General features: G+C 37.7%; 1 protein-coding gene across 2 annotated transcripts in view; it reads right to left on the reverse strand.

Annotated features, from left to right (window-relative positions):
* Positions 1 to 892: 892 nt before the first annotated feature.
* LOC115212155 (glycerol-3-phosphate phosphatase-like) overlaps positions 893 to 26,361 on the reverse strand; it is a 122,713-nt gene continuing 97,244 nt past the window's right edge. Inside the window, exons 2-5 of one of the 2 annotated variants that reach the window (XM_036502702.1) lie at positions 13,577 to 13,724; positions 12,461 to 12,520; positions 6,220 to 6,361; positions 893 to 1,412 (exon numbers count right to left, since the gene is read on the reverse strand). In XM_036502702.1, the coding sequence (XP_036358595.1) occupies positions 1,235 to 1,412; positions 6,220 to 6,361; positions 12,461 to 12,470 (330 nt within the window). In that variant the 5' untranslated portion in view covers positions 12,471 to 12,520; positions 13,577 to 13,724 and the 3' untranslated portion in view covers positions 893 to 1,234. The remainder of the gene's footprint in view (positions 1,413 to 6,219; positions 6,362 to 12,460; positions 12,521 to 13,576; positions 13,725 to 26,361) is intronic. The other variant, XM_029780995.2, reaches the window with a different exon arrangement.

Genomic DNA, 26,361 nt, shown 5'->3' on the forward strand with positions numbered 1-26,361 from the left:
ATCATGTAAAGTGATATTTTAGTGCAATATTGTCTTATTATCTGTACTAATTGAAAACCAGGTATACATCAAATTATGTTGTATACATCAACATCAGGTATACATCAAATTATGAAAGAATGTTGAAGTATTGCAAATGTAGTTTGTGTATATAACCTTGTGAGGCAAAAAGTGAACTAAGTGGTTATATGTACATGTTTATTCTATTAGTGTGCTTCCTGTTACTGGTTATATTTTGAATACCCACATTTCAAGTGTAGTGTTACTCTCTATTAATTTATGAATGTCACTTGTGGAGTCTATCTTCTGGGTTTGTGATGTGCTCTACCATTGGATAAGGTCTGTTTAACCTTTTCTGTTTTTTAGTTAAAACTTTCTATGGTACCTGAATTATTGCTATATGAATGTTGTACATGATAATTTTTGTGTAATATTTACAAAGGTTATTTTAGAGTGCGATGGATCTTTTTTTAACGTAATTTGTGCAGAACATGTAACATCAGGAAGGGAGATAATAATACCTCCTTTTTGTTGTCTTTCTTATTGTTGTTGCTTCTATATCACATATTTATGAGAGTTTGTTTAAATCCAGATAATCTATATTAAACAGACTTATGATAAAAGACATTCTGACCACAATCATCCTGTCTTTTTATGAGTATCTAAACTTACACTGTACAATGTTCCCTTTCTGTATTTTAGATGATAGGACATGATTTGAGAGAGATTTGACAGTGACTTCATAGATATTTTGTAATTAATTGATGTTGTTCGATTATTTCAAAGTTTTAGAGATTGTTTCATGCAAAGATATTATTTTCTTGGTATTCTGATGTAGAAGACCTTTTTATTGATTCATCCATTCATACTTAAATAATAAGGAAACTAGTCCGAACAGAATTTGTGGATTTTTTAATTACAATTTCTTGAAATTTAAATAACAAATCATATATCAAAGCAGACTTCATGAAGAGATTGTATACAACATACTAACAATTCAATAATTATTTTAGAGAAGTTCTAAGTTCAAAGAACAGGGCAGAACATATTAAATGAAAAATTAGTTCTGCAGAGTTAGCTATATTTTATGAAGCTGGATATGTTTTTAGTTTAATTTAAAATATACCAGCTTCATTTTCCACGAAGGTTTATAATAAACAGAACTATAATCATTATCTTAGTCTTATTAACATAAGTTAATTATTTGCACTGCTGGTATGTTTCAGACAGCAATCTAATTGGGTAACAATTGAGAAAACTCAGCTAGTGAAGGTAAGTAATAATCTGGGTAAGGGTTTTCATCAGAAGGATTCTTTTCAGCTTCCTGAATGTCCTCTAAATTTGAGATGCCACTCAATACTAAAAGTGATTTTAATTTATGGTTTTTAGCAAAAGCAATATCAGTATTCAATCTGCAAAATAGAGAAGAGATTAAATGAGAGAAAATAAAGGGAAATGCATGAGTTGATGATTAAGTGAGTGCAAGTGTTCTTTCACATCAAAGTTATGTTGTAAAAACCAAAAATATTGTTATGTATCACAAAATTAGATATGTAATCCAAATCCACTATGGAACTCGCCTCATACTTAAAGATATCCATGGTGATGAGTGTCTGCATGTGGAGAGTTTTCATGTGAATAGACATTAGTCATCACTATGCAAACTATTATAAGAGCTAGAGTATGAACCTAATGGCAAAGCTCTCACAGAAGTTGAACTTGGTACTAGAAGCTAATGAAACAACTCAATTTTACTGTTTGCATTAGTGAAGTGTTTCTAGTTTGTAGCATCATTTTTACAGTCAGGCAGAGCTACTTAAGATCAGTGTACTTTAAAGAAACAGAGCAGTGCCATGGACAGGATATGAACAACTTATCCCTTAGCTGGTTGTTTCATAACCGAGTGACTTAACCATCCATGATTTCACTCTAATCTAATGTAATATGTAGGAATGCGACATTCTTGAGAACTTGGAATTATCATGCTGAAATAAGAAAAACACCTCACAGATCAAGAATGATTTCCAGTTTATTTTATCTTCCCTTATTTCAGTACATTTTTCTAATTCCTCTTCTATAGAGATAAATACTGGTTCTAGTTCAGGTACACAACAGCCATTGATAGATAAATATTTCTATAGTTTCACTTAAAGTTTATTCTATTCCACTTCACCTTGTTTCTAAAACAAAATCACAAGCCTTTCTCAGTAGTAATCTGATTAGAAAGCTGTTAGAACAGCATTTCATTAAGATAATATCTTTTTCACTATACTATCCTTATAAAATTTTAGTTTGTCATTCCTTATAGTAAGTGTATAACAATCAGTTCATTATACTACCACTATAATATCTATATAGTAGCTCAGTAAAATTAAAATGTTAATCTAGGATTTGAAATTGATTTGAAAGATGATACTGAATTTATAAATAAACACAAATAGACAAACATACAAACACACACACATTGACTGACATAGGCGATTTTCATTCAAGGAATGCAATAAAAAATATACACATTAATCAAGCAATTTTTATATCCAACTTAGTGTGGATGTCTTGTTAGAATGCTGAATACTGCAGTGTTAACCTTGAGATGTCCTCTCATATAGACAAATGGTATATAAAACTACAGACATATATCATAGATGAGAATCATCTGTTAAGGTCACTGGTACTGCCACATCATGTGATTTCAGTGTACTGCCCTTCTTCAGTGATAGGCATCCAGTGATCGCATACCAGCCAAATTTCACTATCACAATATATAGGATAGTGTCTTTTCAGCTGTTGATGTTGCAAATAGTCAGCAGGCTTATTAAAAAATATATATATATAAGTGATGGAAACAAGGCAATCTTTATATCTAACTTAATGTGAATGCTCTGTTACAATGCCAAATACTGTGATATTCACTTTGAGAAGTCCTCTCATATAGATGCATAATGCATAAAAGCACAGTCATATATCATATCAGACAAGAATTATCTGGTATAGGTGCTAGAACTGTCACATCACATAATTTCAGTGTATTTCACTTCTTCAGTGGCATCCAGTAACTACACACCAGCTAAATCACGCTACCATAATATATAGGATATCAGTGTTGTTTCAGTCACTGATGTTGCACTGAAGAAGTACAGTAACACTGAAATCATGTGATCTGGCTGTTTTGGCACCCATTCCAGAAGAATCTCGTTTGCTACAATATACCACAGTAATTAGTATTCTGACAAGACATCCATGTTAAGTGGAAAATAAAGATTGCCATTGGTTTTCATACTACTTCTGCCACAAAAGATTATTTTTAATAAGCCTGTTGGCTAACTGCGACATCAGTTGTTGTGACAGTGAAGTTTCGCTGATAATACTGCTTTCATCACTGATAATAATTTTTTTATAAATACACCATATTGTATATGTATGATATATAGGTACATAGTGTTGTAATACACAAGATGTTTAAAATAATTTATAATGAATATGATGTAATAAAAAGTGTTTATATTTTGTGTGTATGTGTATGTATATATACATATATATATAGATCAGTTGAATAAAGTTAAAACATAGTCTGGTTTTCACGTTTTTTATCATGGTATTTTAACAAAATTAGCGCTTTCATACATGGTACTCATCAGTCTTCACATTTGTTTATTTTTGAGTCGAGTTCTTGACAACTTTAGTACCTCTTAAAATGCTTCAACCAGCTGAATTTTCAGAATACCATTTTGATCAATCCACATGCTCTTAAATATCATGGTTTGCCAGGCATACCGATATTCTGTAACATGTTTATATTTATTAATCCGCATCATTAAATGGTTGTTATATTATTGCTGTTATTTCCATTCAGGACAGATTTGAACATTTTAATAAACCATTTTTCTTTTATCTTTCTTCCAACCTCACTTATGTCTTGTAGTTTGTGGAAAGGTAAAATTAGAAACATTTCCTGACCACATGTCTCTATATGTTCACTCAATGGAATTTAGTGAACATTGGTGTTCCAATAATTCATTCCCTGTCTCATCTATATATAATTTCTTGCAATTTGGGCATTTAATACAGTAGATCAAATTTCTGATTTTGCAGTTCATAAGTGCATTTGCTAAAATCTGTCCATTTTTTTTCTAATGTATCTACCCATATGCATGTATTGACACATTCCAGATCTGTTATCATTACATTTGGATACTGTGAATGTGTTATTCCATTTGTTCATGTTGAATTTTACCTTTGTAATAGTTTCTTTAGGTTGTGAGGTTGGCTTTGGCTTAAGATAAGTGTTTAATTAGTTATTATGTTTTTTCATTTTTTTCTTTGTTTTATGATTGGCAAATTTGTTTTGATTAATGTGAAAAATGTTTCGGTGATGTGGATTGTGTGTTACTAGAAATGGTATTGTGTTCCTTTGAAGAGAACTATGATATGACCTTTAAAAGATGTATAGAGGACACATGGAAATATACCTCAATGATTGTTTCTTAATTTGGACCAAATCCCTAGAAAATCTGGAAGAATTCAGCACCCTCCTCAATAATCTACTCTCTAGTCTTAAATTCACAAGAGAAATGAGCAACACACAATTACCATTTCTTGACATAATGGTAATTAAAACAACACCACAATCACAACTGATAGTTATTACAAAAGCACAGATACACACCAGTACCTAAATTTAAAATCATGCCACCCAACATAAACAAAACACAACATCCTGTACTGTCTTCCCAGGAAAATTTGTACTATAGTTGATGATCCAAATACCAGATATAACATGACTTATAGAACTTAAAGGATTTCTGCTCAAGCAAAATTACCTTCTCCTACTTATAGAAAATAGCATACAGCAAGCAAAAGAGATACCTATAGAACAACTTAGGGCAACACAGAAAAGACGAACCCATCAAAGGAACACAATACTATTTTTAGTAACACACAATCCACATCACCAAAACATTTTTAACATCATCAAAACAAATTTTAGCAATCATAAAGATTGAACCTGGTGCAGCTTTCTGACTCACCAGTCCTCAGTCAAACCATCCAACCCATGCCTGCATGGAAAGCAGACATTAAATGGCAATGATGATAAAACAAAGTGAAAAATTAAAAAAAACATAATAACTAATTAAACACTTATCTTAAACAAAAGGCAACCACATAAACTACAGAAACTATTAACAAAGGCAAAATTCAACATGAACAAATGGGATAACACATTTGTGTAATGATAACAGATGTGGAATGTGTCAATACATGCATACAGGTAGATACATTAGAACAAAAAGTGGACAGATTTTAGCAAAGGCACTTATGAACTGCAAAGTAGAAATTTGATCTACTGTATTAAATGCCTGAATTGCGAAGAATTATATATAGATGAGACAGGGAATGCATTATTGGAACACTCGTGAGTCCCAGACAACAAATCTGGAACATCATTGTTCGTCAAATTCCATTGAGCGAACATATAGAGACATGTGGTCAGAAAATGTTTCTAATTTTACCTTTCCACAAACTACATGACACAAGTGAGGTTGGAAGAAAGATAAAAGAGAAACAGTTTATTAAAATTTCAAACCTGTTCTGAATGGAAATAACAGCAATAATATAACAACCATTTAATGATGTGGATTAATAAACATAAACAAGTTGCAGAATATCGGTACGCCTGGCAAACTGTGAGTTTAAGAGCATGTGGATTGATCAAAAAGATATTCTAAAAATTCAGCTGGTTGGAGCATTCTAAGAGGTACTAAAGTTGTCAAGAACTCAACTCTCAGTTAAATACATTTGAAATCTGATGAGTACACTATGTATGAAAGCATTAATTTTGTTAAAATACTATAACAAAAATCATGAAAACCAGACTATGTTTTAACTTTATTCAACTGATTTATTATTCTAAACACATTCACACAAATTTGAAACACAATAGACATAGTTCTATATTTAAGAGATTAGGAATTATGTACATTATTTACATTTGACAGATATTTGTCCTCATCTTGTTTGTTAACACGTTTCGGCTGATATACCCTCCAGCCTTCATCAGGTGTCTTGGGGAAATTTCAAACCTAGGTTCTCATTCTTAAGGTATTTTTTGATGTTATTAATATTATTCAGGTCAAATGTAAATAATGTACAATATGTGTGTGCATGCATGTGTGTGCGTGTGTGTATGTCTGAATGTATATATAACGTATTATACACTACCTGTCACCAACCATAAGGGCTCTAGATGGATTAAGGCCATCACGTTTCTTGAGCAACTCAATGATAACAGGATGTGGTTTGCCAATGACAACAGGATTAGTTTGTGAAGGGACTTTTACAGCAGAAACCATGGTACCTGTACCTTTCACAAAAATAAATAAATCATGGAAAATGAAACATTTAAATTGACAGTAAAGTATGTGATGTATAAATACAACTAATGGAGTGACATTTAGTAATGCAAATAACTTCATCTAAATACAAAGCTGATAAACCAACAATTTGTTGAACAACAATGATAATGAGCTCAAGTTATATTGAGGTAGAGTGTTTTAGATAGTTGGATAATCAGAAACAGGGCAAAAATGTCAGATCATGTTTGTTACCCCAAAATACCAATCAAGAATACTGGTTGACAAGTAGATTATGTGACAGGACAACTATCTCACCCATATAACATGAAAGCAGAACCAAATCATGAATGTTGCAAAGCAATAAAAGCTTGAAGTTCATTGTCTTCTTAAGATCACATTGATCATTACCTAATAGCAAAAGATGGTGTAATTGTTTTAACAAGAAAAGGGCTTTTGCAACCAATACCTGCTGCAACATAACTTATTTCTATTTACTGTTTACTAAACTTGGAAGATAGACACTAAATAAACAGGAAACAGCAACTCCTCAGCTGGAATATCAAGTGACTGTTTCCTACTGGTTTTTTATTGGTGTAAATAGTAAAATTTTTTGATGTGCCATTCCATTAGACTGTGTTTCAGGTACTGCATTTTTATTGCTAGACCTGGACTATGTGCTGGGTGTGGTATCAGTTTGATTCCATCTACTTCTTGGGAGTTTATTCTGGGTCGTTTGTGTGGTGTGAGGTCTTGTGTTGTCACTTCCTGTGAACCAATACTGGGTATTTTTGCCACAGCTGTTTAGAGTACAGGTTGATATTGATGGTTTGTCCAGAACAAACTCATAGTGAATTATCCCCTCATTATTCCATCAGACAGAGAGCATCATCTTGTATTTGAAACACCTATATTTGGTGACAATTTCTGAAAGCTGGCCCTTCTCTAACCATAGCTTAAGTATGTTAGGATTGTGGAAAAATAATGTCCTTGGATTATTACTTGTTCTGATCCATGGCTCACAATATCCAAACAGTTTACAATTTAAATATACCACTTCAAAAAAGCTAACTTTCTAAAGGGCAAGAATTATAATTTTCAGTCTTCGAAGTCCACTACTAATGTAGTCCACTACTTCGAAGTCCACTCCATCATCATTCATAGGATAAATAGTGGACTGGATAACAGTACTGATGCTCAGACTATTTCTGTAAGCATTTTTCAAGCATGTGTCAAATAATAGCAAAGAGGATAACTTCATAAACAGACCAGCTTTGGCATATCTGGTAAGAATCATTTCAACCATCACTTAAGTTCAAATGAGAAAAATATCTAAAAGCTTCTGTCAATAGTCAGTCTTCTGACAATTATGAAATTAATGCCCTTAGGCATTTGTTCCAGGAATTAAGCTCTTCCTGCTGTTTATAATGATATACTTGAGAAAGAGACATGCTGACATATTTCCTGAAGATATGATACTTTACAGTTTCAACTTAGAGGACAAACCTAGAAGCTAATATTTTCAGTGACATCATGAATTCCTGACTTTTCCCCAATTTTGGTGGATAGGACTGTTTTGATGGAAGTTTTTTATCTGGTTAAACTCTTAAATCTTTAATTCACAATTGATTTGAAATGGAACCCCTAAATTAAGTCCATTGCCAGAGTGGCAGCTAGAATGGTTCTACTATTCAACGTTTTTAACACCTTTGGCTTTATTGTATCTCTCTAAGAGATCAGAGATGCTCCAAAATAGAATACTGCTCACACATTTAGGTAGGTTCCTCCAAATGTATTGGTTACTTTTATATGAGTACAGAATTGAATGTGTGTCTAGTTGGTGATGAGCTCTTTTCATCACTAATAATGTCTATGTAATGTTACCAGCTTACCAGTAGAGAACCACTGTTACTTCTGCAGTAGGTGTTTAGATGCATGTCATTACTTGGTCTTGCAAGTTTCAAAATTTACCATAAGAACTCAACCTAGCAAATTTAACAAATCACAACAGTGTTTCTTGGATGTCTTATGGACATGAAGCAATTTCCATGCACAAAGTTTTCCCCTAAGAACAGATGATTGTGGAATAAACTCTCCTCTTATTGTTTTCCTGTAGAATATGTCCTTGATCTCTTTAAACTTAAGGATAACAAGTGCCTTGCTTAATACTGTTTTCTTCATTTTAGTACTTCTATAGGTTATTTTATTACCATCTTATTTGATTCATTTTATTTGGAGTAAAGATTGTTTGCCAACATAACACGGTAGCCCTGGTTTAGGACGAATGTTGCTGTAATCTAGCCCCAGGAGTATGAACCTAATGGCAAAGCTCTCATCGTCTCCAGCTGGCTATACGACACAATCTGTGTCTTTGCATTTTCGAACAAGGGAATCTAGCACCCCCACTCAGCTCAAAAGAATATATGTGTATCATGATTTCTGGGTTATTTCCCTTCATCAGCACAGAATAATTGTTTGGTTAGAGGTGAATTTTTTATTAAGATAATTATTATCGTACACAGAGGGAACAAAACAGGACAATACAAACAATTATTGTTATAATGAGTTCGAATGATACTTGAATTTTTAAAATTTAGGATGATATATAATTTGACTTTTTTGGGTAAAACTTGATGAGCTGAAAAGCCCAGCAACTACACCTTTTTCTTTTTCCATGAAGATTAAGCAGGTCACTTGCACCCACCTTTCTTACCACAGCCTTCCCTCTTTTGTCAAACACACCTCGTGACAGTTGTCTCCTCTCCAGCCTTATCTTGCTCTTCAGATGATATCTGAAAAAGGTGAGCAATCCGGTGCCAGAAATGAAGGTTCCTGTTACGAGTCCTTGCAGTCTAGTCTTCCAAACACTCTTTCAACACTGCCACTGTAAGGAAAAAAACATGCCTCAACTTCCTTCGAGAGTCTGGTGGGCGGCACAATCTTTATTTTAAGATTCAGCTGATAGCTGTACTCTGCCTAGGTGTGACAACATGTGTTCAATGTAAACTATCAAACCTAAAAGTTTCCGACAGTGTATAAAAGCATAGTTTCATCATCCAGCCCACATCTTGGACATGTCAGTGGCACTGACATTCTGTGCCTGGATAACTTATCACGAACAGGTAAAGCGTTCCTGTAGCACTGCGAGGTCAGGGATTTTTGGTAATTATCCAAATACCCCATCCCAAAAGTCTTTTGGAACAGGTTGGTAAGTTGGTTCTCATCGAACCCCAGAGCCCCTCCAGGGACATCATCATTTTTAAACTCTACGAGCCCTCTAGACAAAACCGAGGTGGTATTACCACTGCTGGCCTTGCCCATCTGGTGGATCGCACGAGTGCCTGTTGATACTCCTTTTGCCATTCTGACAGATTGCATCTTTTAATAAAACCGGGTTTGAATCTCTCCAAAGAGGCTGGTCGCAGGAAGAATTCCTCTGCCAGCGGATTCCACACCTTGTCACCCTCCAGATAGCACCAGACATGTCTCAGCCTCAACGCATGTTTGCGCATCATAAGCCAGAGCATCCCTAACTCACCTTGTAGTGGTTCCCGGCAGCAGATGGAGCACCTTACAAGTGGCTTTCCTCCCTTCCACAAAAAGCGGAAAAGGAGGCACTCCAACTTGTTTAGCCACAAGTCAGGGCAAGGGACAACAGTTAGGTGGTAGGTGATTACAGATGTAATAAACACCTGTACCACCTCCGCCCTTCCTTTCAGGGATAGAGCCTGTCCGAACTAGAGCTTCCACCCTGTCTGCCACCTTGCTCCAATTCTTCTCCGTTTGGGAGTTCAGTCCAAACCAAACTCCAAGCAATTTAACAGGACCATCTGTCCAGTGACCCACGACACTGGATGATACCAGCTTGCTCCACCAGCTGCCAAGGCGCAAACCAATGGACCTGTCTTTGTTAACTTTTGCTCCTGCCACCACCTCGTATCCTTTGATAGCATCCTCTACACAAGGTTGCTGAGCCTCATTGGACACGATGATGGTGATGTTATCCACATAAGCAGAAACTGACTTACCACATTCTATTTCATTGGGGGTGCATCCCAAATTCTCCAACTTCCTCAGTAAAAGCTCAAGAGCCAAAATGTACAGGAGCGGGGACAGGGGACACCTTTAACAAACTGAGCGCTTGATCAAAAATGGCTCCGACAGGTAGCCGCTTATCTGGACGGTGGATTGGATGCTGCTATACATTGCGGAGATCCACCTATGGAAGTCCGGGGCCCAGCCCAGCCACTTTGAGAACTGCTGCCAAGTACTGGTGGTCTACCCTATCAAACGCTTTACTTTGGTCTAAATGGACCAGTGCCCCACCTTTGCCGGTTAATTTACACACCCTGTCTAAGGTGTAGCGTATAAGGTGAAGATTGCCCTAGATCGACCTGCCCGGAATGGCGCATGTCTGCACCTTCCCTACAAGCTTCTCCACAACATGCGTCAACCTTTTTGCTAATATCTTGGCCAAAATCTTTAACTCTACATTCAGTCGAGTTATGGACCTGTAATTACTTATACTGTCCCCCTTGCTTGGGTCCTTCTGTATCAGCATCACCAGAGCATCACAGAGCTGGGAATCCTCCCATTCTGTTGCCAGTTTGTGTTGACGCCTGCCAGTAGGTCTCCGTACAAGTCCGGCATACTACGATAAAACTCATAGGGTAGACCATCCAGCCCTGGCGACTTGTCCCTAACGCACTCAGCCAACACCTCTTTTACCTCCACAGGTGTAATTGGTCCTTCACAGCATTCTACCTCATGTGCCGAGAGTCGCAGCCCACCAGTGAGGAAGCTCTTCAGGGCCTCCTTACACTCCACTCAAAACAATATCTGTGTATCATGAATTCCAGGTTATTTCCCGTCATAGCTGAACAATTATTCTGTGCTGATGAAGGGAAATAACCTGAAAATCGCGATAACAGATCATGTCGTATAGCCAGTTGGGGATGATGTCTTCTGGGGCCAAATTACAGCAACATTTGTCTAAAACCAGGACTGCCATGTTATGTTGGCAAATCCAAAGTACTGTTGCTGAATATCACTCATTGTGAGATTTAAAAACAGTAATTTTCTAATTTATAGATCAGTGACTAGTTGTCACTTTGAAAACTATATATTTCGAGTGGGATTTTGGCAGCACCACCTCTAGCCAAACAATTATTCTGTGCTGATGAAGGGAAATGACCCTGAAATCGCGATACACAGATATTGTTCTGAGCTGAGTGGGGGTGCTAGATTCCCTTGTTCGATAATACAAGGACACACGATGTCTCCTAGGGCTAAATTACAGCAGCAGTTGTCCTAAACCAGGACTGCCATGTTATGTTGGCAAACAATCTTTACTCCAAAAGTACTGTTGCTGAATATCTCTCGTTGTGAGATCTAAAAATAGTAATTCACATTTTATTTGCTCCTGTATTGCCTTTATCATCTCATTGTATTTCATTTAAAGTTTTTACTGTTTTATTGCCATATTCTATTTACTTCTTAAAAATGTATATAAAGTTTTTGTTGCATTGATCCTATATCCTCTTCTCCAAAACTGGTGCCTAGAAGAGGCCTATAGGCCTTGCTTGGAATAATTTTGAGCAGAAAAATCTTTAGATAAAAGGGTTGTCAAAAGATTAGATGAAGTAACAAAGAAGGAATGAACCAGTAGGAGTCAGTAATACTTCTTTTCATTGATTAGACAAAAGAAAAAATTATTTCCCTTAGTAATGAAAAACTAAATTTGGAATACTGAGAAGTCCATTGTTCCTAAAATGATCAGCTAATCTGTTTGCATTAGTTGATACACTCACTTAATGACATCCAGGACAAAGACGCTCAAACTGAAACTATAGACATTTTTCACACCGCCAAACCCAAATATTACCCAGCCATCATCATTTCTGTCACAAACAAATTGTCTGACTAAGGGAAACTCATTCAGATCTTAATGCAGAAAATTCTTACTGCCCTATATCCTCTGCCATTTCAAATGACAGCAACTCACCTGAGATGATAAAATGTATGACTAATATCATTCTGCAAAGTATGTCTCACCACATTCTCCACATAACCAGAGCTCATACTCCAAACTTCACAAAAGAAATACTTACAGCTGTACATGGAAAGAACACTGCCTTCAATACCAGGTGGAACATACTCACCATCACCAACTAGAAGACATTTAATCATTAAAATATCTATAAGAAAACCATTTGAGAAGCAACTGAAACTTTGTGCACTACATAATCTAAGAGCTATTTTGCTTCCTTAATTGAAATTGGGCCTTCTGATCCTTTGTCAAAGAGGTCACTATTAACCTTCCCAGTTCTTTCAACCTACTACACCTGAACAAAAACAGTTTGTTAATTAAGCCATTGCATTTGCTGCTAATTTCACTTTCAACTCCATGCACACAATTCTCCTCTACTTTACATCTCACTATCATGTACACATAGTCCCCAAGTGCTAAAATTTCTCCACCCTCTCAAATACAATAAAGCAATAAGTCCTGACAGTGTCTCTTCCATTATCAGTATAGCCAGCAACTATACAATGTGCCCTACAGCTATAAAAAGCCTACCTGCTCAGCAAGGCTTGTAGAAGTGCTACTATTCTTTTCTGTCTCATCTTCCACTACAATATCTGCTTCTCTCAACAATCAACCAGCATAGAACACAACACATCCATTTCTTCCCCTTCTTGTTTACCCTACTGTGTCTCACACTACCACAAACTCTACACTAAACAATTTAAGTTTTTCAATCATTCTTCCTCAGAAATACAGTATTTCTTAAATTTCCTTTCTACCAAATATTTTTTTCTATAGAGAGTGACCTATAGCAGTTCAGACTGAATATCAACTGCATAAGTCACATTTGTCTGGGCAAACTTGTAAAGGTTATAGTTATCAGAGCATCAGCAACAATTACCTAACATCAATTTATGACTTTTAAATATTTCTATCACGTTTTCAATATGGGCACAAATTTTGAGGAAAATTACTTCAGTACTTGACGTAGTCCTGAAGGGACTTGAATTTAGAATGTAAAGAGGTATATTTAAATACCACAAAGTATTTTGTCTATCTTTAGTATAATAATAAAAGTCAAATATATGAAAAATTTTAAAAGTCAATTTGATATTTAACTTCTCTGAAATATTATTATAGAGATTTTTCTTTGTGCTCCATAAATAAAATTCATACAAATAAAAAAAAGTCAACTTACCAGGTATAATAACATCTCCAGGAATTGGTAAGTTAGAATCTTCATTAGTAGCTATGAATAAGCATTTTTTCTTTTTGATGTAACTGGCTGCCTTCAATATTTTAATATAGCTGATGTGCTGGTCAAAACCAACAAGAACACATTTAATCTGAAAATTAAAAATAGAATTACTATAAACTCAATCTTTATTTTGTAATCTGCAAGACCAGATCAGTTGATGACAAACAAGTTTTAGTTGTCAGTATGTGGTTTTACTACCACATAACAATTTACCAGTCCTCCCTTCCTAGAACTGTAACCAATTGGAATTCCATATTTTCCACCCACATTTTTCTTAAAAACATTAACAAACTGGGCTTCAATTCACTGGTACCTGTGAAACTTATGGGCACCATCTCCACCTATGATAAACTTATAAAAAATATAATTTGTTAGTAGCAGAAATAACTGAGACTGTCAGTCACAACAAATGTTCCAGTTGATCCAATCAACACAACAGCCTGCTTGTGAAATTAACATGCAAGTGGCTGAGCACTTCACAGACACATGTATCCTTAATGTATTTCTCAAGGAAATTCAGCATGATACAGAAAGTGACAAGGCTTGCCCTTTGAAATACAGATAAAATTTATTTTTGCTAGCTGAATGAACTGGAGCAACATGAAATAAAGTGTCTGGCTCAAGGACACAATGTGCCACTGGGCATTGAACTCATGACCTTATGAATGAGAGGCAGTAATAACATGCACACCATAAATCTTTTGCCACTATGACTGATAATTCTTCATCCTCCCCCGCATCATTATTTAATGTCTGTTGTCCATGGTGGAATGGGTTGGATGGCTTAACTAGGGCTGGTAAGCTGAGGGGCTGCACCAGACTCCATTTGGATTTAGTATGGTATCTATGGCTGGATGACTTTCCTAATGCCAAACATCCAAGAGTGAAATGGGTATTTTTGCATACCACTGGCACAGGTGCCATTTGTGTGACATCAGTTTCTGCCATGACTACGATTTCACTTGACTTGATGGGTCTTCTTCTCAAGCACAGAATATTGCCAAAGGTCTCGGACATATGTCATTGCCTCCGTGAGGCCCAACACTCAAAGGATGCTTCTTACGTGCAACCAGCATGGGTGCTAGCTAAGTGACACCAGCATTGGCCATATTGCCTCAATGTGGCCCAACACACAAAAGGTGCTTTTTATATGTCACCAGAACAAGTACCAATTATGTGACACCAACAACAGCCAGAGGATTATTGCAGATACAAGTTTGACAGTTTCTCTGTCAGATTCCAAAAAGTAAACACCAGGAATAAAGAAGTATTATAATTTTAGGAAGGGCATGAATGTTACAACTTCTAATTTCTTCCTGTCTATGCATTTTAAACTCCATACCTAAAAAACCCTATTATTACACCATATTATGGCAGTAGAAATGCCTGAGTGAGTACAGAAACAATCTTGGTACATTAACTGCTCTAATCCAATGTCTCGGTGTCCAAATTTAAAATTCTTCCACCTTAGCTTTACTTTTCATCCTTTTGAAGTTGATAAAGTAATTACCAAAATGATACTGATATCAATTGTATCAACTGTACTTCCTTGCCTCCATCTTATAAATTAGCCATGCATCTAAGAAATACACTCTCTAAGAACACCATTAATTGTAGATGTAATAGGATAGTTCACTGTAAAATGTGAACTATCACTGTAAAATGTGAACTAAGAGCACATAAGGGCCTTGTGTGCTCTTAGTAGTACCAAGACTAAACTCCTTCTCATCACACTTTTACCAGGGAATGAAACTTTGAAGATATACCAACAGAAACTATTTTACTGCTGACGCTGATATTAATAAAACAGAATTAAAAATAGCCACAAGGAGTAAAAGAACAATTACTTTAGGTTACAAAGTAAGAAAGTAAATGCATTTACTTTCTAAAACCTGACAGGGAAATTTTCATTTATAATAGCAACAAATTTATGGTATATTGTGATGACAAAATGCTTTACTCAGCTGTCAGCCATCAACCAAACCTTAAAAATAAGTTTCCTATCAATATTTTTGTTTAACATAAGCCTTTACTGAATCTTGAGGATCTATAATGCCAGCACTTATCTCTGGTTTTTATAGCATTAAAGAGAACCTCAGATGATCTTCACTTATAAGATAGCAAATCATTGAAGACTTTTATTGTACAGCCATTGCTTACAATCCAGAGTAATCATGTAGAGTTAGGTGTGCTTGGTAATAGATATTAAATGTCTTGCACATGAGCACAACACAGTGTTAAGCAACAAAAAATACTGATCTTTTGTCCAGCGCTATACTTATTTAGTTATACACAATAAACTGAGAAATTGAAAATAGAAACATTAAAATTCTTACAGCTGAAAGTAACAACAATCCTGGTGGCAATCAACACAAGTGGTCTAGCCAACCAATGCAAGAAAAATAAAAATAAACCTTTTCTTATCAGTACTGTTAATATCCTTCATACATCATAGTCTACATGGTAACTGATACACGAGAGCATAGCTGTGAAAATAGGAATAGGTTGGGCAAAGTTCAGAGAGCTCCTACCTCTGTTGGCAGCAAAAACAGCTATGCTACATAGCAGTGAAACATGGACTGTGACAGCCAAGGACATGCGTAGGCTTGAAAGAAATGAAGCCAGCATGCTTCGCTGAATGTGCAATGTCAATGTGCATGTTTGACAGAGTGTAAGCATCTTGAGAGAAAAGTTGGGCATAAGAGGCATCAGATGTGATGTGCAAAAGAGACAACTGCACTGGTATGGTCAAGTGATGCGTATGGATGAGGACAGTTGTATAAAGAAGTGACAATCACTAACTGTTGAGGGAACCTGTGGTAGAGGTAGACCCAGGAAGACATGGGAGGAGTTGGTGAAGCATGATCTTCGAACTTTGGGCCTCACAGAGGCAATGACTAGTGACTGAGACCTTTGGCAATATGCTGTGCATGAGAAAACCTATCAAGCCAAGTGAAATCGTAGTCATGGCCAATGATGGTGTCACATAACTGGCATGTAAAAAGCACCTTCAGAGCATTGGGCCTCATGGAGGCAAAGTGGCTGATGCTGGTGGCATATGAAAAGTTCCTTTCGAGGGTTGGGCCTCATGGAGGCAATGACGAATGACTGAGACCTTTGGCATTATGCTGTGCTGGAGGAAAGAACCATCAAGCCAAGTAAAATTGCAGTCATGACAAATGGCACATGTGCCAGTGGAATGTAAGAGCACCCATTATATTCTCTGAGTGGTTGGCATTAGGAAGGTCATCCAGCCATAAAAGCCATGCCAAATCAGACTGGAGTCTGGTGCAGCCTTCCAGCTTACTAGTCCTGGTCAAACCGTCCAACCCATGCCAGTAGAGACAACAGATGTTAAATGATGATGATGATGATGATAATAAGGCTTATTTGTTTATGATATACATAATGAAATATTCTAATACTAATGTCACTCAGTCTATGCTTCCATATGACACAAAAATAACATAAGTAGAAAAGTCAGAAATTGGTGGTGATAAACAGTAGCAATGTGATGAATGGCATAGGTATACTACTGGAGGAAAATGAGGAGATAAAGTGACTGAGATAGTATGTGTAACAGAATAATTAAACTGACTAGAGCTGGAAAATACAGCAGTGACATTTATCTCTGCATACGTTCCACAATTTGGACTGATTCCATGAAACCTTTATATGAACTACCTTGCTGAGAGATGACAGTGACATCATCATCATCATCATCATAGCTGGAGACTTCAACAGACAAGTTGGACAACATTATAAGAGATTTTGTGGTGTGCAAGGGGGTTATGTCTTTTGTTCAAGAAATGAAGATAGGAAAAGGCTCTTGGAGTTCTGTGACACTAAGGACTCAACATTTTTCACTACTTCATCTCAAGCCTTCCTCTGTCTCACACTTCCACAGGTACATTTGAACATTTGGCACTTACTTATGCATCTGTTGTCCTCCATAGTCTTCTCATATGTTACATTTGATTTCTCTTATATCCAGTTTGTCTTTCAGAAAAAATATAGATATTAGTATGCATTATGTGGGTTTATATGCCCTAATATCTTCTGTTATCAATATACGGTGAAACCGTATCATTCTATTTACAATATTTTCACATGCTAAGGCGTCGAGCTGACAGAAATGTTAGCATGCCAGGCGAAATGCTTCGTCTGTCTTTACATTTGTCTTTATGTTCTGCATTCAAACGTATTTTGTCTGTCTTTACGTTCTAAGTTCAAATTCCGCCAAGATCGACTTTACCATTCATCCTTTCAGGGTTGATAAATTAAGTACAAGTTGCGTACTAGGGTTGATCTAAATGATTGCCCCCCCCCCCATAAAAATTTGGGGCCTTGTGCCTAGAGTAGAAAAGAATATTTTCATTTGCTACTCTTTCCTAATTCATGCAGAATTCACACATGTTTACACATTTACTGCAATGAAATCATAGTTCCTAAATTTAAGGGTAAAAATAAAAAGTGTAGGTATGATGGTATAATTAGTCAGTATACTTATTGCAAAAATAAGAGGTGTGAGTTTGATTCTCATGCATACTATGCTTATTTTATTCATTATGTGGGTTTATATGCCCTAATAGCAGACTATTTTCTATAGTCAATATACAAAGCTTATAATTCAATTTCCAAGATATATATATATACTAGCATTATGACCCGCCGTTGCCGGGTCATAGTGCTAGTACATGTATATATGTGTATATATATGTGTACATATTACATGTACATCTATATATATACATCTACACATAAAATACAAAGTTATATCTTGATATCGCTAGTGATAACAATACTCCAAATATATAACAGACTGGAATTGTAAGCCCGTCTCTTGCAATTTTGATCAATTGTATCTTGTCCTCCCTCTTGTATAGAAGTGTGGCTACAATCTAGCCTACCTCTACTTCTGGTGGGGGGATCATTTTAAATTTTTATCTGGCATGTCCTACATCCCAGATATAAAGGTAAAAATAAAATATTTCCACTTTGCAAGTTCAAGTCAAATACTCCCTTGCACGCTCCATTGACTCGAACCTTGCTTCTGTTGTGGCGAATTTATCGCTTCTGGTTAGATATCTTTCATAGTCGCACCAAGACACTTTTCGATGGTGCTTTCCTCCAGGTGTTCAAATCTTTTTTCTCTACATTGTATACTTTATAGACAACTAGCATTAAAGACCCGTCATTGCCGGGTCATAGTGCTAGTGCATGTATATATGTGTATATATATGTGTACATATTACATGTACATCTATATATATACACATCTACACATAAAATACAAAATACAAAGTTATATCTTGATATCGCTAGTGATAACAATACTCAAAATATATAACAGACTGGAATTGTTAGCCCGTCTCTTGTAATTTCGATCAATTGTATCTTGTCCTCCCTCTTGTATAGAAGTGTGGCTACAATCCAGCCTACCTCTACTTCTGGGGTGGGGGAGCATTTTAAATTTTTTTCCAGGACGTCCTACGTCCCAGATATAAAAGGTAAAAATAAAATATTTCCACTTTGCAAGTTCGAGTCGAGTACTCCCTTGCACGCTCCGTTGACTCGAACCTTGCTTCTATTGTGGTGAATTTACCGCCTCTGATTAGATACCTTTCATAGTCACACCAAGACACTTTTCGAAGGTGCTTTCCTCCATGTTGTTTTATTATTACCCACAAGGGGCGAACATAGATGGGACAATACAATCTGATGATGGGGTCAGATAAATGAATGGGTTTTACAACAAAGCGAATTTTAAAAATTTACAGAAAAATTACAAAAATAGACAGAAATCGAATGTTGGAACAGACCGGAAGACATTACGGGTGGAGTGGGAGCGGGTTTAGCTCGGACCCCACGAGCCCCGCCTCCCCACTGATACTTTTGGTTTCGTTTGGTTTTACATTTATGTTGTATCATTCACTCGCAACTTTCGTGCTATACCTTTCCATCTTTCTTCATACACTCTCTTAGTCAGGCATATTCTCTCCAGCCCTATCTTCCTTTTCAGGTGAAAGATGAAGTAATTCATCAAACCAGGGCCGGAGATGAACTTGCCTGACTGTAAACCTTTCATTCTCGTCTTCCATATCACCTCTTTCGCAATTGCTACTACAACGAGAAAACGAAACTTACCTTCATTCGCGAGGAAATCCGGTGGGTCAATTTTTGTAATCGACTCAGTCGACAGCTGTACTCTTCGTGTACTTGACAACAGCTGTTCGGCATAAACCCACACCTCAGACACGTCCGGACAATGAACAATAGCGTGCGGGACGGTTTCCCTATCCCGCCCGCATCTTGGACATATCGGACTGTCTTGGCCACCGTGCCTTGCGAGTTTATCCCGAACAGGTAGAGCTCCTCTGTAGCATTGCCATGCCAGAGACTTCTGGAAATTGTCCAGTGTCTTCGGCTTGAACGTACGTCGGAACAGACTGGCCAGCTGATTATCGGCGAGACCTAGATATTCCCCCAAGGTATCTTCACATTCCGCCTCTACCAACCCTCTATAGAAGAATGTGGTGGAACCCCCACCGCAGGCGTTGCCCGAGCGACGGAATAGCAGGAGAGCCTTGCGACACTCCGTGTACCAAGTACCAAGTTTCGATCTACGATTCAGCCAGGTTTCCCATCCACCGAAACTAGTGAACTTGGGAAACATCAGTTTTGCTAGCGGAGACCACACCCGTTCACCATCCAGGTAGAGCCACAGATGTCTTAACCTCAGCGCATGTCTGCGCATCATCAGCCAAGGCATCCCTAGCCCACCCTTTAACGGTTGTTGACAGCAAGTAGAGCGTTTCACAAGTGGTTTCCCGCCCTTCCACAAGAAGTAGAAGAGCTGTCTTTCCAACTTGATTAACCACGAATCAAGGCAAGGAACGACGGAAAGGCGGTAGGTGATAACCGATGCGATAAACACATTGGCCACCTCTGCCCTCCCTTTCAGGGATAGCCACCGTCAAGACCAGGTCTTGGTTTCTGCAGCCACCCTGCTCGATACCTCGCCCCAATTCTTCTCTATTTGGAGGTCTGGACCGAACCAGACCCCTAGCAATTTAATCGGACCCTCCGTCCAATGTCCCACGACGCTGTCAGGAGGCATCGACTTGCCTCTCCAGGTGCCGAGTTGCAAGCCGACTGACTTTTCGCGATTAACTTTTGCTCCTGTCACCGTCTCGTAAACCTCTATGGCCTTGCCTACTTTACATAGGTGGTCCATTTCGGTTACGATGATGGTGATGTCATCCGCGTACGCTGACACCGATTTTCGACTACCTGGCTGTCTCGGGATGCCGCTCAGTTTTCGCAGTAATGGCTCAAGAGCCATCACATACAAAAGCGGGGAGAGCGGACACCCTTGACGAACCGAGCGCTTGATTTTGAACGGCTTCGACAATGGATTGCATTTATGTTGGTTGTTTGAATGTGCGCAGCCTGGGAGCAGGCTGGAAGCAAGGTCGCTTCCTGCATGATATCAGGTCGCGTAATTTAGATGTTATTGTTGCTACAGAAACCCGGTTAGAGGGGCCAAGAGGTCTACTCCCGCTGTTTGACGGCTACGAGAGTTTTTTCTCTCCTGGCAGTCCTACTGGTGGAAGTGGGGTGTTGGTCCTAATAAAAAGAAACCGGGTTTCTGAGAAAAAGTTAATTTTTGCAGATCCAGAAGGTAGGCTGGTCGTCATGGATTTGACGTTCAGTAACGGTAAAGTTATCAGACTGGTTGCAATTTACGCACCCAACAGTACAGGGCAAAGTGATTATTTTCGTGAACTAGAAAACTTTCTTGGTACTTCGCATTCATTAGTTGTGCTAGGAGACTTTAACACAATTTGCAAAGCGGATGTAGATTGTGTTGGCTCGCGTTCAGATAGAAAAGGTAACAGTGGCTTCATGGAACTGCTAAGCCGCTTTGAGCTAGCAGATCCTTATAGGCTGGAATTTCCGAACGCTCCATTGTGGACATGGTCAAACAGCGACGGATCTTCCAGGTCATATTTAGATAGAATACTAATTAGAAAAGTAGACAGAAAAATAGCTAAGTGTCCACAGTTTTACCCGATCAGCTACAGTGATCATAAAATGGTCACCTGTAAGCTTGACATAGATAAGGTTAAAAATAGAGGATCCGGTTACTGGAAACTTAATACGTCCCTTTTGGCGATTAAGGAGTACAAAGACCGGATTAGGAATATAATTCAGAGGGCACTATCTGGTACCATCATTAATAACAAATGGTGGTACGCCCTCAAACGAGCCATCAAGTTCGAGTCAATTAGATATAGCATAGGAGTAGTGGCTAGAGAGGCTAGAAGGGAAACTACTCTAGTTAAGGAATTAGAGGAAGCCTTGAAAACTGGCTCTGCGGCTCAGGTGGCGTCCAAGAGACTGGTGTTAAACCAGCACCTCGAGGCCAAACACATGGGCTGCATTGTCAGGGCTAGGATCCGCCATATGGGTTGTGAAGGAATCAACGCCGTGAGATGGGCCCGAGTGGTGGAAGCTCAGCATGGTAACGATGCCACGATTCGATCTTTGACGAACCAACAAGGTGAGTTGATAAACGAGCCCGAGGAGACGTGTGAGGCCTTTCAGGAGCACTTCGCTCAGCTTTTCGGTGAGTGCGGCGGACTGGATAGGAGGAGGGTCTTTACAGACCTACTCGACGGGCTGCCACGCTTATCGGGGCAAGATGCGGAGGGCTGTGAAGGGCCAATCACGCCTGAGGAAGTGGTTGAGGCAATGGCGGACTGCGGCGCAGGCAAGGCGCCGGGTTTGGATGGTCTACCCTATGAGTTATATAAGAGTATGCCAGACTTGTTCGGGCACCTACTGGCGGAGGTCTATGCGAACTGGCAGCAGAACGGGCTTATACCCAGATCTGTGCGCCGGGGAGTAGTGACACTCGTCAGAAAGGACCCGAGCAAGGGGGAGTGCATTGATAATTTCAGGCCCATCACTCTGCTAAACACAGAGTTGAAGATTTTGGCCAAAGTGTTACCGAGTCGATGTTATCGTAAATTTGGATAATCCACCTGAGGAAGCCAAGGCTCAGCCCGAACTGTGCCAGAGCAGATACCAGGTAACGATGGTCGACCCTATCAAATGCTTTAGATTGGTCTAAATGGACCAGAGCCCCACCCTTGCCAGAATCGTTATTAAACCCCTCTATAGTGTACCGCATAAGATGGAGATTATCCTGAATGGTTCTGCCAGGAACGGCACATGTCTGTGCCTCCCCGATCAGACCATCCGCGTAGTGGCCTTGAAAGCGATCTAAGCGGTGGAAACGCATTTCAGTTTTATATATAGAGATATATTTTTTAAAAAAAGAGAGATATAAGAATTAATATCTATCGTAACTTATATCTATCAATATATATATATAAAAAGATATAATAGCGAGAATAATATGTTAATGGAAAGTAAGAAAACCTTTCAACCCTAAAATTAAAGAAAGGTGCAAAAATATTAGAATCAAAGAACAATACACTAAGAAGATATACAAGCACAATCACCAGTCCTATAACAATATAATAAATATAAAGCCAGTCGATAACAATAACAATAATAACAACAATCAAACTCAAAATAATAACAAGATCTAACCAATATTGATAAACAAACTAAATTACTAAGTTCAACGATTAAGTTAATCTATCTGGATTTTAAATTTATTAATATGTTTTAGCGTCTAATTAATATACTCAATACAATTCCTCTTCATGAATAATACAATAAAAAATTTGAAATAGTACAAGTATACTCAAATCCATTATATAAACTAGTTATATTAATATCCATGTATAATATCTATAGATTTAATATATCACATGATAAAAAATTTAAGCATAAACTTTATATTAAAATAAAAACTAGTTTATTTAAAAATAATACTATTTAATGAAAATATTATCTAATTATTAAAAGAAATATAGTCTAACAATATTAATTTTCAAATTAAATAATATGTAAAACGTTAAAATCTTGTATAATAATTAAAGGATAACATATCCAATATCGAACATAAAAAATACTATCAAGAAACTCTAAATAAATAATAATATTACAACAACAATAATAATATTTCAAAAACACAACGAAATAGAGAAACGATAAAATGTCAAACTTAGCTTTGTGAAGTGAAAGAGTAACTGATTTTTAAAGTAAAATAGTTAAAGCGTTTATAAAATTTATCGTGGTTAGACTTAGTGCAAACAAATCAAATAAATACTCAATGAAAATGGCAAAATTTTTTTATCAACGAAAAATACGAAAAAACGAAAAAACATTAAAACCTCATGAACTAAAGAAATATGAGAAAAAAAACACAACTTATGGAGAAATTAATATGAAGACACCCAACTAAAACTAACAGACACCTATTAATATATCAATAACAAATTTAATCACAGCTAAGCATTAATCCCAAAATAATACAAAATAATACAAAATCCAAACGAAAAGGAGAAAAGAACGTTGCTAAGTTAGTTGAGAAGAATCACTAGAATATAAATGTAAATAATAGTAAGAAAACCTATCAACCCCAGGATGTTTGTTTTTTCCTCCAGGCCACAGTGGAGGAAGAGGAATTTTGGAAAGGGCAGAAAATAGTAATAGCCATTCAGGCGGAAGTTCAAACACTGGAGGAGATTCCAGAAACTTTTAAAATAAGTGAAGAAGAGAGAATAACAGTTTTCGTGGAGGGCAGAAAGCCGAGGTGCTTCGGCTGCGGCAAGAAGGGTCATGTAAGGGCAGAATGCCAACCCTAACCCAAACCGCAGGAAGCACCTCAGCCAGATGGAAAAGAAGATAAAGTGTCACCAGAAGCAGCGCCGGGCAGCCCAGAAGGGACGACTGAAGGTGTGGAGGTGACGGAGACAGCAGAACCAGCGGCGGAGGAAAATAAGAGCGAGGAAAAGAAAAATGAGGAGGGGTGGGCAAAAATCACCAGAAAAAAAAGAAAAACAGAAACCACCCCTCCCAGAGTGAACTTAAAAAAGAAAAGAGAGTCGATGAACTCATATATGGCTGTTAAGGCATCAAACAACAGACTCGGGAACGTATTGGCAGCTATGGCCAAAGTAGAGAAAATAGGGAAAAAGAACGACTATGTAGTTTACAGAATAGGCCGGAAGGATTACGGGCAGATAAAGTCCGAATTCTTCCATGACGTAGGCCCACTTAGAATGGATGTGACATCTCCACATATATTCGAGGGCCTACGTCAGACTCCCCCACGAGGCCCTGAAAAAGAGTTAAACAAAAAAGAAAAAGAGAAAACCGAACCACTGTGGCCTGGAGGATGTTTATTTTTTCCTCCAGGCCTACCATCACTGCTGCCACCAAACATTCGGCATCTGCCTCTGGGGGAATGTTGTTCATCGTGATTCTCGATGTTCTTTTCCCTCTATACAAGGGGAGGAGAACAATGTTCTCCGCTTTAATCGGCTCCATAGATAGTTTTTTTGCTATCTCCTCTGTAGTAAAACGCACCTCCACTGTGCCGTATCTCTTTCCTCTGTTAATGTAAGTTATCTTGTCCATTAATGGTTTTAGACAATTCTCTATTTTTTTTTCTTCAATTTTTTGTATCATTTTTGTCATCGTGTTAAATGTCTTATAGATTATTCTTTGTTTTTCTATTTCATCGTGTTTTTGGACGTTTGTGACCACTGTCACTTCCGTGCCCTCTTTTGTGACACAGTCCGCATATTTTTTCAAGTCTTCCACGTTTATTTTTTTTATCTTTTTACCGGCCACTTCAGAGAATTTTTTTGCTGGAGCTGGTGCTGGTGCTGGGTTTTCCTTTTTCTTTGGCGACATCGCTTCTTTTTTCTTTGGCGACACCGCCTCTTTTTTCCTTGGCGACATTGCCGGAGACTCCTCTTCACTCGTCACGGGAGAATAAGAGATGGGGGACTCCATCTCGAACAGTTGGCTTAACAAGCCCTTGGTAACTTCAAGATGAATGATATTTTTCCCCCACGGAGGGGGGAACACCAACGCGAAGTCCTCGCGTGAAGGCTGACTTCAACAGTTAGACAGCAATAGACAAAAACAGGTAGACAAACAGTAGAGAATAACAGAGATAATAATACGACGGCAAAAATATATTAACTTACAATAAACGCAAATAGCTTTTCTCCATGTTATTTCTTTATTACCCACCAGGGGCTACGAAGATTGGCTTACATAACAAAACATGGGGGACATAGAACAAAATGATTAAATTTATGAGCAAATGAATATTAAAATGAAAAAATGATAATATGAAAGCGATGCTAACGGCCCCCTCCGCCAGCATCACTTACCTGTCCTTTTGTTTTCACTGTCACCTGAATGTTCATTCCCAATACGTAGACCATCCATATCCATTCTTACTCCGAAATACTCCTCCATATTTTCCACGAATTCATCGCTCATTCTTGTATCTTTCACCTCCCAATTCTCCCTTTCACACCTCAACACAAACTCATCTATATTCTTCTTTTCCAGCACTGCATATCTGGTCTCACCTATTTCATACCATTTATACTCTTCCATTACCCTTTTAACTTCTTTCTGTTCAGTCATAATATAAATGTTCGACCTGGGTTCGTTTTCAAACTCTTGTCTGTCTGTATTATTTTTTTTCTTTTGTTTTCTTGTTGGAGGGGAGCGGGTGGGTTCACTGTCTGCAGGGATAGGGTGGGTCTCAGAGGGTGTGG

This window comes from Octopus sinensis, linkage group LG5 (assembly GCF_006345805.1).
Source record: "Octopus sinensis linkage group LG5, ASM634580v1, whole genome shotgun sequence".
Taxonomy (NCBI): Eukaryota; Metazoa; Mollusca; class Cephalopoda; order Octopoda; family Octopodidae; genus Octopus; species Octopus sinensis.